The sequence below is a fragment of the Cucurbita maxima genome, unplaced genomic scaffold (genome assembly GCF_002738345.1).
Source record: "Cucurbita maxima cultivar Rimu unplaced genomic scaffold, Cmax_1.0 Cma_Scf00033, whole genome shotgun sequence".
In the NCBI taxonomy this organism is placed as follows: Eukaryota; Viridiplantae; Streptophyta; class Magnoliopsida; order Cucurbitales; family Cucurbitaceae; genus Cucurbita; species Cucurbita maxima.
Window position 1 is genome coordinate 1,883,296 of NW_019272049.1, and position 13,506 is coordinate 1,896,801.

At 37.0% G+C, this 13,506-nt stretch overlaps 2 protein-coding genes across 3 annotated transcripts; one reads left to right on the top strand and one right to left on the bottom strand.

The window, feature by feature from the left end:
* The first annotated feature begins 295 nt into the window (after window positions 1–295).
* Window positions 296–2,213, top strand: LOC111467297. 2 transcript variants are annotated; one of them, XM_023112163.1, is made up of 3 exons: window positions 296–529; window positions 1,609–1,719; window positions 1,807–2,213. In XM_023112163.1, exons 2-3 carry the CDS (start codon window positions 1,626–1,628, stop codon window positions 1,953–1,955), a joined length of 243 nt encoding a protein of 80 aa, XP_022967931.1. In that variant the 5' UTR covers window positions 296–529; window positions 1,609–1,625; the 3' UTR covers window positions 1,956–2,213. The 2 variants fall into 2 exon arrangements, with proteins under 2 accessions (XP_022967931.1, XP_022967932.1); XM_023112164.1 differs by having other exon boundaries at window positions 1,619–1,719.
* A 920-nt stretch (window positions 2,214–3,133) lies between these two features.
* Window positions 3,134–6,538, bottom strand: LOC111467156 (leucine-rich repeat receptor-like tyrosine-protein kinase PXC3). Its single transcript, XM_023111942.1, has 3 exons — window positions 6,403–6,538; window positions 3,787–6,169; window positions 3,134–3,717 (listed from the first exon to the last, which is right to left on the bottom strand). Exons 2-3 carry the CDS (start codon window positions 6,128–6,130, stop codon window positions 3,392–3,394), a joined length of 2,670 nt encoding a protein of 889 aa, XP_022967710.1. The 5' UTR covers window positions 6,131–6,169; window positions 6,403–6,538; the 3' UTR covers window positions 3,134–3,391.
* Window positions 6,539–13,506: the final 6,968 nt, after the last annotated feature.

Genomic DNA, 13,506 nt, shown 5'->3' on the forward strand with positions numbered 1-13,506 from the left:
CTTCAGCTCAGTCGGCTTAAACAGCTCGACTCGACTTGCGGCTTAGTTAATTTTTTTAAACGAGATGCTCACAATTTCGGCTCATATACTAACCCTTTTAAAAAATATAAATTATACCAAAAACAGGAATTAATATACGTTCAATGAATATCTAAACATGGAAAAATGAAATTAAAAAGTACAAGAAATATAAAAACGTTCCAATAATAAAATGGTAAAAGTGGAATAAAAATAGTGAAAAAAACATCCAAAAATAGACGATCGTGAAATATTTGTAAAATTTTTCAATAATTTCTGCATTTTAAATGCCGATTGCTCCAGCTTCAATCGTCAGATTTTCTTTTCACATTTTCGGATTCAAAATTCTCGACTCATTCTCATCTCCTCATCACATCTACGGCACGCCCTGCTGCCGATCTCTCCTTCCCCGTCGATCTTCTTCCTATTTCCCAATCTCTCTGTCTCTCTGAGGTTCATCGCTTGGAAAATCGAATCAATCTGACGGTTCGTTGATTCAGCAGCTCAATCGGTACGTCTGTGTCTCTGTCTTTCTCTCAATCATGGCTTCTGTGCTCATTTTAGATGGAATTTCATGGCGGATGCTGTTCAAACGTGTCTTAGTACTTCTAGCGTTTCGTAGAATTGTGAAACATGGAGGTATATGTTCGTACTATAATTGATCATTGTTATTAGGTCACTCCTATGTCTTTTTTTTACGTGTTTTAATTTGATTCCTTTGCGTTCTCTAGTTTTCATTTTTCGGTTTTGTTGCAACGCGATTTGCTTAATGTTCATGTGCATAATTTTTTAATATTTGATGATTTATTCATGGTTGCTTTGGCTGTAATTGTGAATTTTCTTGCTGAATTACTTTTGAGCAAAACTTATCACGATCCAATCCAATTCTATGGGGTTTGGTTTGATAAATTGGGAGATTGTGTCCTGAAATGGCTTCAGATTGATTCTTCCCAAACTTATAGGCTTTCATGAGTCTGTTGAAGATTGTTCGGAGGGAGTTCCACATAGGCTAATTTAGAGGTTGATCATGGATTTATATGTAAGAAATACTATCTCCACGAGGCCTTTTGTAGAGATCCGTGATTCTTAACATGGTATCAAAGTCATGCCCAGAATTTAGCCATGTAAGTAGAATCCTCAAATGTCATAACAAAGAAGTTGTGAGCCTCGAAGGTATAGTAAAAAAGTGATTCAAGTGTCTGAACAAATGGTGTACTTTGTTCGAGGACTCCAGAGAAGGAGTCGAGCCTCGATTAAGGGGATTCTAATCGGGGGCTTTTTCAGGTCTCAGAGGAGGCTCTACGGTGTACTTTTTTTGAGAGGATTGTTGGGAGAATAGTCCCACATTTTAGAGGTTAATCATGGGTTTATAAGTAAGAAATACTATCTCTAATGGTACGAGGTCTTTTGGGAGAACCGAAAGAGAACTTATGCTTAAAGTGGACAAATATTATACCATTGTGGAGAGTCCTTGTCATTCCTAACACTACACGCAAAATGTTTCCTTGTCAAATCTGTATATTTTCTGAAATTTCAAACTTATAACCTTTGATGTAATTCTGTGGTTCATTTGATTTGGGAACATATTAGTCCATTGCAGTTAGAAGATGGCAGCAAAATACATAGTAGTTTCTACACTTGGAGCATTTGCATTTGCTTATGTTTCTGATATTCTTGTTGCTGACAAGAAAATATTTGGAGGTAACAATCGGTCCTCATCATTTGGCTTTGCAGTTTCTTGCTCTATTGTCTTAATTGCTTGCTCTTTTCAATGGATTTCTTGTTCAGGAACAACTCCGAGTACTGTTTTAAACAGCGAGTGGTGGGAAGAAACTGACAAGAAATTCCAAGCATGGCCTCGTACCGCCGGCCCACCTGTGGTCATGAACCCCATCAGTCGCCAGAATTTCATTGTTAAAACCCGCTCTGAAGCTTAAATGTTGCTTTGGTTGTCTATTTATACAATTTTGAGTGGATAATTCTGCTTTTGGAAGTACTTCTTAGTCATTAAGCAGTTCTAACCTGCCTTCATATTTGATGAGGGGAACTGAAGGAATTGTTGTTGAGCTGATAGCCTTTTTTATTTTTCCTGTTTAAGCTGCATCATTGGCTTGTTTGTTATGTTGATGGTGTCAGGATGTTGATTCTGAATAAATCAGTGAAAAGGAAACTTTCCTTCATGTCTGTCTCTTTCAGATGATGCAGAATGATCCCTCTTCTTATTTATTTACTTTGATTTAAAGCTCCATAGACTTTGATTTATAAGCTCCATAGTGTCTCATTGTGAGATCCCATCTTAGTTAGAGAGGTCGAAGAAGGAAGCATTCCTGGTAAAAGTGTGAAAATCTCTCCCTAATCGACGTGTTTTAAAAATCCTCCGATACATGGGTTGAGACGAAATATTGGCACATCTGTGTCGTCCAGTATTGTCCTTGAAATATCCCTTTCAAAGGAAGTTGCTAGTCTTGGAACACTCGCTCACCCTGTGAAACATGCATGTGCCACAAGGTAGTTCACTTAGGCCACAGAGCTGAGGGGTGATGGAGAGTCGACACCATGCCCCCCTCCAATACTACATTTTGAAGCATTCTCAATCCTTCTCGAGTAGACGTCTTTTTGGCGAGCAAACATACGTCCTCGTGCATAGTCCATCGGGTTTTCGATTGACACCAAATTTAGTCAGCTTTCATTTTCATATAGACGACTAAATTCTGAGTCGCTTGCCAAAACTCATCGAAACCAAACCTTGACTTTTGAAGTTATGGTCTAGGGCCCTATCCGACCCTCTTTGAGCTTGTCTTCTACACTCTGTATCGTTTCATTCTCTCGAACTTTATGTATGTCTTGAATTATCTTCCATGCACACTCTTGGTGTATTAGATGATGCACCATCCTCCTCATAGGCGCCACTTGAGGGTCGCCCCTTGTCTATCTTAACGTGTGGGGTCACAACCTACATTGCCTTAGCGAGATTCTAACACCAACGAGGATTAGCCCCTTATGGAGGTGGATTGTGAGATCCCACATCGATGGAACAAATTATTTCGGGTGGAAACATTAATGGAAACATCTCTCTAATGTACACTTTATTATGTTTACTTCATTGCTCAAATAATTTCTCAATCTCACTGGAGCAACTCAACTCCCAACTATCTGTATTCAACTCAAAGGGGATTACACAAGAACCATTATGTAATAATATACTTTCCTTTGTCACAAATCTGGTTGGTTGTGATCAGAACACAACCAGACTACACAGTCATGTATGGACACTCACAAAGCAATTGCTTTAGTCGAGGACCCGAGCTCAATCTCCATTTCGAGTCGTTTTTCGCATCAAGCACGTTGAAAACTCTACGAACGCAGGAGCCCATCAATTTTGCTTGATCTCCATAAGCATTTCTACCACTTTCTTCATTTTTGGCCTTTTGGCTGGTATGCTATCAGTACAGAGCAATGCAATCTTGAGAGCTGCAAGCATCTCCTTCCTCCACCCGAACGACACCGTGCTCAGCCGGGAATCGAGTATCTGTTCGGGTGTCTCGCCTCGTGAAGGAGCACTAAGCACCCACTTCACCAAATCTACTCCTTCACCAAACTCCTCATCCACTGGCATTCTGGTCGTGAGGATCTCGAGCAAAACGACACCATAGCTATAAACGTTTCCCGGGGCCGTAACTTGCATCGTATACGCATATTCTGAACCGAGAACAAACAGTTAGAACTTAGAATCGAAAACTTAAAAGACAGTTCGATTCGAGCAAGTACCTGGTGGAATATAACCAAATGAACCTGCAATGGCACTAATACTAGCAGTGCCTCTTGATGGATCTAAAAGTTTTGATATCTCAACCTCTCCAACCAAAGGCTTGAAGTTTGCATCCAAGAGAATATTGGATGATGAAATATCAAGATGGATTATAGCCACATGATGAAGGAAAGCTAGCCCTTCGGCTGCGCCAACGGCGATCGAAAATCTTGTGGGCCAATCCGGTTCGTATTCAGGTTGTTTCGTTGACTCGTGAAGAAGCCGAGCCAATGTCCCGTTCGGTAAGTAACGATGAAGCAACAGAGCCACGTCTTCGTATATTACATACCCAATGAGTTGCAAAAGATTAGCATGGCTCAGTTTGCCAAGCTTTTCGAGCTCTCTGATCATCTTACTTTGATGATGAATGATCGTCTTATCCATCGATTTTAGTCTCTTAACTGATACGATCATCCCCGAAGGCACAACCGCCTTATAAACAGTACTAAACGTGCCAAATATGAGCTTGTTTGAATCCTTAAACGTTGCTTTCACAACCGCATCGAGATCTAACTCCTGTCGGAGATTATCGTCAAAGACATTTCCAGCTATTATGGTTGGATGATCCTTGATGATTTCATCATCTACAGCTCTTGAAGACTTTCCTGCCTTTTCTTGCTTTTCTTTCATCACAAAAAGTAAAACAACTATACTAACCGATATGAAAACAGCCAGCCCGGAACCGATGACAGCTAGTATGATCTTGTACGAGACCTTTTGATTGTAATCTCGAGTGTACGAACCAATCGAATTTTTACACGTAACGCTTAATGGAGCCCCGCAAAGGCCTTTGTTTCCCAGAAAACTGGAACTTGCAGTTTTCTGGAATGGAACAAAGAAAGGAATCGAACCAGTAAGTAAATTATTCGAAAAATTCACGTCTATCAAGCTTAACATGCCCTTAAGCTCAGACGGGATATCGCCCGAGAGACGATTGTTCGATAAATCTAAAGAAACCAGTTTATCAAGTTTCCCCAACTCTGTAGGCACCGGTCCGTTTAGACGATTGAAGCTCAAGTTCAAAGCTATCTGTAAGTTCTTAATACGACCGATCTCGGAAGGGACGCTTCCAGTTAGGTAGTTACTACCGAGTCGTAAGTCGAGAAGCTTTGTACATTTTCCAATCTCTTTAGGTATCTCTCCTTTTATTGAGTTCTGTTCCAAAAGTAAGTACTGCAATCTTGATATATTACAGATATCTGAAGGAATAGTACCATTAAATCGATTGCTGCTTAAATCGAGCTTGTTGAGATTCTTGCACCGGAGCATCGATCTAGGAATGTCGCCATACAAGCTATTACCGGAAAGAATAAGCTCCTGCAGATTCATCAGCTCTCCGAGTTCATGAGGAATCACCCCGGTGAACTCGTTCGAGGCTAGATTCAGCAGAGTGAGATTAGAGCACCGTGAAATCCAAGACGTAATGTCGCCCGAAAGGTGATTGTTATCAACTTCAAAGTAAGCAAGGCTACTGACATTGCCAATGGCTGGAGGTACCGAACCAACGAGATCATTGTTCCCGATTCGAACGCTCGTAAGGCTTTTACAGTTACCTATCTCTTCAGGAAGATAGCCGGTCAATCTGTTTTGTGTAAGAACCAAAATCTCAAGCTTCCCCGAACCGAAAATACTTCGAGGAATCGAGCCTTCAAGCCTATTGGTATGAAGATTCAACACATGGAGCTCGGAAACCGAACCGAGATTATCAGGAATTACACCAACAAAGTCATTCTCATAAGCTGTAAAAACTCTTAGATGGCTCAAATTTCCAACCCAACTTGGAATTGAACCATTCAACCTATTGTTAGAAACTTGAAAATCCTCCAACTTCTTTAATCCTTGAAGCTCATTAGGAATTTCTCCCACCAGCTGATTATTGGAAAGGTTCAATGATTTGAGGTTCTTGAGACCACCAAACTCGGGCGGGATCGAACCATCAAACTTATTCAAAGAAAAATCAAGGAATTCGAGCTCGGATAAGGTTGCGAAACTCGACGGGACGTCGCCGTGGAAGTCATTGTAGGATAGATCAAGCCATTTCAGAGCTTTGAGCTTAGAAATCAGTGTTGGATTACCTCTAAGAGAATGACCTGAAAGATCAAGAGCTTCAACCATGGAATGATTCAAACCACAATGAACACCTTTCCAAGAACAGTACTCAGAGATGTTGGAGCTCCACTCAAGAACTTGAAGCTCCTCTCTAATGGCGGACATGGTAATTTCATCATCAAGAACAGCTCCCAGAAACTGGGAGTTTAAAAGAATTCCAAGAAAAATGGAGAGATAACAACACAAAAAGGCCATGAAAACCGCCTTTTGAGATCTTCCCTTTTACTCAAAACTCTATAAAAAACACATTTCAACGAACCTTCTCAGTTTCCCACATAAATCAGTTCAATAAACAGAGAATTTCTAAGAAAACCCATCAAAGGGAGAGCAGATTTAGAAACCCCCCAACAAAACAGTCGATTAAACAGAGTAATCCGAGGAACATTCCAGACAAGACAACATGGGAAACCCCAAAAAGACAATCAAACGACAAAGAAGAAGAGAGAAAGAGAGGATTAGAAGAGAACCTGGAGGAGCAATGGAGGATAAGTTGATACCCACATGAAATCGATCAACAGGAAGATGAAAAAGAACAGAGAAAATGACATTCTGAGTGTTTTTTTTTTTTTTTTTTTTTTTTTTTTTTTTTTTTTTTTTTTTTTTTTTTTGGTTCGGAAAGGGGAAAAGGGGAAAGGGAAGTGGAAGCAGAGAGTGTTAGTGTATGTATCATGGGACAAGATGCTTTATTGCTATATTATTTCAGTATATTCAGCTTCTGTCTTTTGGATTTTCTCTACTAAATTCTCCATTTTTTTACATGGATTTTGGGAAATGAATCACTAAATAGGACGAGATCGGAAACGAAGCATTTAAGTGTATGGACACTTATCTTTAACAGACGTGTTTTAAAACAGTGAGACTAGCGACAATACATAGAATATTTTATGAAAAACCTTGTCGAGATGAAAATTGAAATAAGAGGTAGGGATTGGAAAGCTTTCTCGTCTTTGTTATATGTGAGATCCTATATCGATTGGAGAAAGTAACGAGTGTCAACAAGAACGCTGAGCTCCGAAGGGGGGAGAGGATGAATCATGAGATCTCACCTCAATTGGAGAGGAGAACAAAACATTCTTTCTAACGACGTGGAAATCTCTCTTTATCGATACGTTTTAAAAACCTTAAGGAGACCGGAGGGAGAGAGCCCTAACATTATATTCCTTCCATGTGCAAGAGAGAAGGAAGATAATGTAAAGGAGGCAACCATGTGAGAATGAAAAAAATGACCCATCTCTTACCTAAAACATCATTTCAATGTGTATGAACAAAACAACTAGGCCCCATCACATATGCACATGCTACCCCTATTTCTATTCTTCTTTTTCGAGCCCGTCTTCAAATGACTTGAGAATTTAACCAATTCAGACTACTCAGCCCAAATCATAAATGTTGGGTTAGGTTAGATTTTTTTCAGTTTAAGTTAAATTGAATTTTTGAAAAACCAAAAAATTCGAGTTAGGTTCGTAAGTTGACATTTTTCTGATCGGGTCAACTCTACCAGCTCGAAAATAAGGTTACAATTTCTCTCTATCTTACCCTCATTTTAAGATAATTATGGGAATTATTATGTGCAGCACCTTATTGAATCATGATTCTGAATGTGAGACCTCATGCATGTTGTATGTCACAAAAACATGAATTATATTTTTAGTATCTGACGTATGACGTGTGGACTACGATATTGTAACGAACCAAAATGTTCCATTTAATTTAAGGTTGTCATTGTATACATATCATGAAGTATTTCCGCATTCAATGTTCATGACATGTATACAATGACGACTTTAAATTAAGTGAAAAATTTCGGGTCGTTACAATATCAGTATACGTTAGTACATTTCTTTTTCATCTATAGTCATAACACTTGCATAATTTATCTATGTTCGAGACATCTAACTGAAACATATGACCTTCCTTAGCAAAATCATTTTTACACATACACTAACATTTAGTAGCTTACTAAAACTATAGCTCCCCATGCACAGTACCTGTAACGACCCAATAAGATTTTCATCCTTTTCCAAATAAATCTCATATCTTTCGTAACGGCCCTGACCACTACCGTCAGGATAAGTTGGGTCGTTACAGTACTAATCTCACTAAATCTACACATCACCAGTACATCAATTTACCTTCACATTCCATAGGTAAAACATAACATATTTTACATTATAATAAATATAAAATTAAACTAACAATAACACAATCAATTATAATACAGTATGTTCATGATATATATACAGTGACAACCTTAAATTAAGTGAAAACACGTTTCTTTCTTTTCTGGTGATTTTCAACAACATGAGTGTGTGGTGGCCTATAGTCAGGCCTAGAGAGTACGTATACGAGCCTACCTAGTGGGTTCGTGTCTGTGTGTGAACCCTGTAGCCAAATACTTTGCATCCAACTCTTCTTAAAAAAGAAAGTAAAGCCCAAAAAATAGTCATGAAAACTAGGTCTCACTAGATATGAAGCATGTTGCATATGGTTGCATTTCTCAGTCCCAACAATGGGGTCATCGACTTAAATAATCGTCCTATATCTATCATTTTTTCAAGCAAAGGCAATGACCTCATGTACGGATGACGATGCCAGCTAAATAGGTCATAGAATAAAGTCACGTTAGATAGTTTTCCGCACATAACAGTCATGACATGCACGTAATAACAGTCTTATTTTAAAATAAAAAGTAGGGTCGTTACAAATACATAACATATCTTGAAAGAATAATGTTATATGTTAATTGATAATTGGATCTTAACGAGTCGATATCATTAATAACTATTTAGTTTTTTGATTTTCGAGATTTAACATTAAAAAAAAAAAGAAGGAGAGAGAGGTTGATATGAATAAGTAGTCCAAGGAAACACAACCAAACAAAGGCAAACAAAAACTCCCTCAATTAAATTATTGGAGGGAAGCCCCATTATTCATGTTACATATACCTCCTACAATAAAATATCAAATCAAATGGGGGATGTGAGACCCAATCGCCCAAACACGTTATTAATACGTCGGGTTCTGAGTTCGAATGGTAAATTTTTTTCAATCCAAACAACCTTTATTAAATTATGAATCGAACCCAAGTATAAAATTTTTGTGTTGAGTTGAACGAAATTCATTGTCGGGTAAGTTTCGACCCACACGAAAGACGTAACAACCTGGGCACTGTTTCGGAGAGAGGCTCGGTGAATGTGAAGATGCGGACTACCTACACCTGGACAGAAAGGCTTAACTGACCCTGGGATTGATTTTTTGGTCCGACATTTCCTTACGACATGATTATGTTATTTACTCATCGCTTTTAAGAGTGAAAACTATCTGTTTATCTCCATAAACTAATACAGTTCTTTCAACATGTTTTGTCGTCATTCATATGCTTACTTGAAGAATTTTTAGATCGTCCAACGAAAAATTACTCTAAGAAAAACACGCTTAATTTTGGAGTTCATATGGTTAAGTTACCGAAAGGAAGATACACCTTGTTGGTATAAGTAGTAATTTTCAATTCGTTTTAAGTCTTTCTTAGCCATCATATCCTTAGGATCGCTCTCATCTAATGTGGTATCGATTCATTTATGTACTTCTTGTTTACTCATTTTAAAAATTTGAAATAGTAGGTGGTGTTTTTGTGTACCGAACTACCTCCAGATTTATCAAAAATACAAATGAAAACATACCGTGGATAAAAATCACACATACTATCAAGAAATAGCTAGCATTAGACTATAACGGTGGATAATATATCAATTATTATTTCAAAGGTCAAATGTAAAATATGTAAACCATTTTTGTCCACCGCCCTACTTTGGATAATAAATCCAAAATATGTGAAATTAGAAATTTCTTAACGATTTTTTTTAATTTTTTAATTTTTTTGTAGAGAACTCGATCCTGCAAATTCACTATGGAGAATCCTTATCTGAATTTCTACAAAAATAAACGGAAATACTTCACCGAAGAGAAAATGAAATAAGTTCTCAGTCCCGTCTCGATTCGGTAGACATTTTTATTTATAACAATCCTCTATTTAAATTACTAAAATCGTACGAGATTTTTAATATAACTATTTTATTAGATTAGTTGGAATGCACGTATGTCGGAAAAATAATATGATGAGGCAATGGAGGTAGGCATTGTGCCATGATAACACCATATATGGCCTCCAAACTTTGATTTTCTATCTCTCTGATTAAACATAGGATTGGAGATATCTCTTGTTTTGAACCCTTACTTTATCTAATTTATCTAAATGGAATTGCTAAATATATGTGAGATTCTAGGTCAAATGTAAAGGGAACGAAACATTCTTTAAGTAGACCTATTTTAAAATTGAGGTTGACGACGGTACGTAACTGACCAAAGTGGACAATATCTACTGGCGATGGCCTAACGTAATTACAAAAATTAAAATACTCTTTTAGTTTTGTAGAAACCCTTTGTAAATATGTTAGTAATCAATTTTAGAGTTGTTCATCTAATCTCGATTATCCAACACAAAACATATAAATTAGTTCGGTTAGGTTTTTTTCAATATGGGTTAGTGTTGAATTTTTTAAAAACCAAAAATTCGATTTGGTTAAGACTATTTAACATTTGTCACCGAGGTTAGTAATGTGTTGTAACTTGAAAATGTTTTATATTTGAACTGTTTAAGATTTTAATTATTGATGTAACATGTATTGTGGATAAGTATGATTTTTTTAAAATTAAAAAAATCGATAGCTCAACTCAACTCAATTCAGACATAGATGATTGAGTTAGGTTGGGTTGTCAACTTTATTCGGTTTGCTCGAGTCACCAATTCAACCTTGTGCACCATATAAAAATTAGAGACTCGAGCTAAATTTATAATTTGACCATAAAAATATTATTTTGTTGGAAGAATTGTTGCATAAATAAACAAAAACCCTAAAACATAATTGTTAGGGTACAAAGTTAAGTCATGTGAAGGGGTGATGGGTGTGGGGATAAATAAAATAAAATAAAGGATTTTTCTATGATGGGGACCGAGCCCTCCCTTTAGAAGACATGTATCGTGGTCCTTCTATCGTGATTGTCTCTTCTAATGTCTCTTTTGAATCTGAATTCAGTGTCTGACGACTTCAACATTCCCTTCTGACATAATCATGTTACTTCCTCGTCGTTTCTAAGAGAGATGAGTTTTCAAATGTTTTTTAAAATACTCAAGTCACGTGTTACTTTTATTTTTCAGGTAAAGGTAAAGTATCCCTGCATGGATGACAATGAAGGCTCGAATAGATATGGAAGTCAAGATAAGACATTTCGTTAGTAGTTGATGGGTAACTTTTCATTTTTATACTCAAATGCATTGTAATCACCCAACAACGTATGATTACTTCAAGCAAAACACGCTTGATTTTGGAGTTTTTACGATTCAACCACTCAAAAGGGTTGAGATGGCTTAGAACCAATAGTTCATTATCTAATGGATTTTTCCGTTCTAATACTCCATCCGAGAGTTATCAGTATTTATCAAATCTGTTCCTATCTAACGGAACGCTATTGGATCAAATGACAAAGACATTGTTGAGAAAAAGATGGCTTTTCCCGGATGAAATGTTTGTTGCTATCTGTTACAATAACGAATCATTGGTTTAACTGAATAAACGAATCATTGGTTTATTCAATCACATAGTTTGGGCTCCTAGAATATGGCGCCCTTGGGGCTTTCTATTTGATTGTATCGAAAGGCCCAATGAATTGGGATTTCCCTATTGGGCTAGGTCATTTCGGGGCAAGCGGATCATTTCTGATGAAGAGAATGATTCGGAGTTCTTGCAGAGTGGAACCGTGCAGTACCAGACACGAGATAGATCTTCCAACGAACAAGACTTTTTTCGAATAAGCCAATTCATTTGGGATCCTGCAGATCCACTCTTTTTCCTATTCAAAGATCAGCCTTTTGTCTCTGTGTTTTCGCATCGAGAATTCTTTGCAGACGAAGAGATGTCAAAGGGGCTGCTTACTTCCCAAACAGATCTTCCTATATGTATATATAAACGCTGGTTTATCAAGAATATGCAAGAAAAGCACTTCGAATTGTTGATTCATCACTAGAGATGGCTTAGAACCAATAGTTCATTATCTAATGGATTTTTCCGTTCTAATACTCCATCCGAGAGTTATCAGTATTTATCAAATCTGTTCCTATCTAACGGAACGCTATTGGATCAAATGACAAAGACATTGTTGAGAAAAAGATGGCTTTTCCCGGATGAAATGTTTGTTGCTATCTGTTACAACCACTCAAAAGGGTTTAGAGTTTCTTAGTGACTGACGAAGAACGTGCACATTGCTAGTATAGAGTAACAGTTTTCAAATCTTTTAAATTTTTCTTAGTCATATCGTTCCCATTCTATAGTATTTGTCGGCTTTCATCCTTCATGGGCCTAAGGAAGCCCAAGATTTAGCCCAAAGAACAAATAGCCAATAATAGAAACCTCTTATTTAAATTGAAAATTGTGTGGGTATGTATATGTATGTTGCATGCATGTCTTATGTTTCCGACGTTGTGAAACCCAAGATCTCCACAATAGTATTATATTATCCACTTTGAGCATAAGCTCTCGTGCCTTTGCTTTGGGCTTCCCCAAAATGCCTCACACCAATGGAGATAGTATTCCTCACTTATAAGCACACGATCTTCCACTAAATTAACCAATGTGGGACTCACTCCCAATAATACTCAATAGAGTCTCTCAAAATATGAGTCGTTACAATAAACACACAAAACTCTATGATGCTACAGCATACTATTTTGAAAATCTTATCGATGCATCCAAATTGTTCACGATCGACATTTCAAAGAAAGTTATTGAAAATTGTTATACCTTTCAAAGAAAGCAACAAAATTTGGGTAGAAAATCATTACTCTTTCTTTATATTACTAAAGAAGCCAAATTTACTCAGCACATGAAACCAAAATTAAGAAGAAACTATGAGCCTCTGCATGTAAGAGAGATGGCAATAAATAAATAAATAAAATACAAAATATTTTAACCTATTTTTTCATCTTTAAATCAAATTTTATTAAAATTATAACTATTTTTTATTAAAAAAACATGGGTCACCACAATTATTTTAGCCGATCAAGAATGAAAAATAATCAACATGTATTTGACGTTGATTGCAGGTAAATGATGTGCGGTATGCTTTCAATTCATCCTACAGTGCTTTGAGCTTGGTGAAATATGCTGATAATGCCATGGTTACTTATGACATCATTGCTATCGACTTTTGTATCTGAAAAACTGCTGGAACATTCTTTTGTGAGAATTGATTTTGAATATCAACCCACACTTGATGAGCTATCTGGCATGAATAATGCCTTTAGCGATATCTGCTTCAACGAAATGAGTTAACCAAGATATTATCATAATGTTGCACTGATTCCAGAGTTCAAATTCGGTTGAATTTGTATCTTGAAACGGATCTTATTGTGTCATCAATGAAGCCAATTTTCTTTTTGGCAATAAGAGCATGCATAACTGATTTACTCCACGATTGGTAATTTGTTCCATTTAATTTGATTAGAACAAGTGAATATC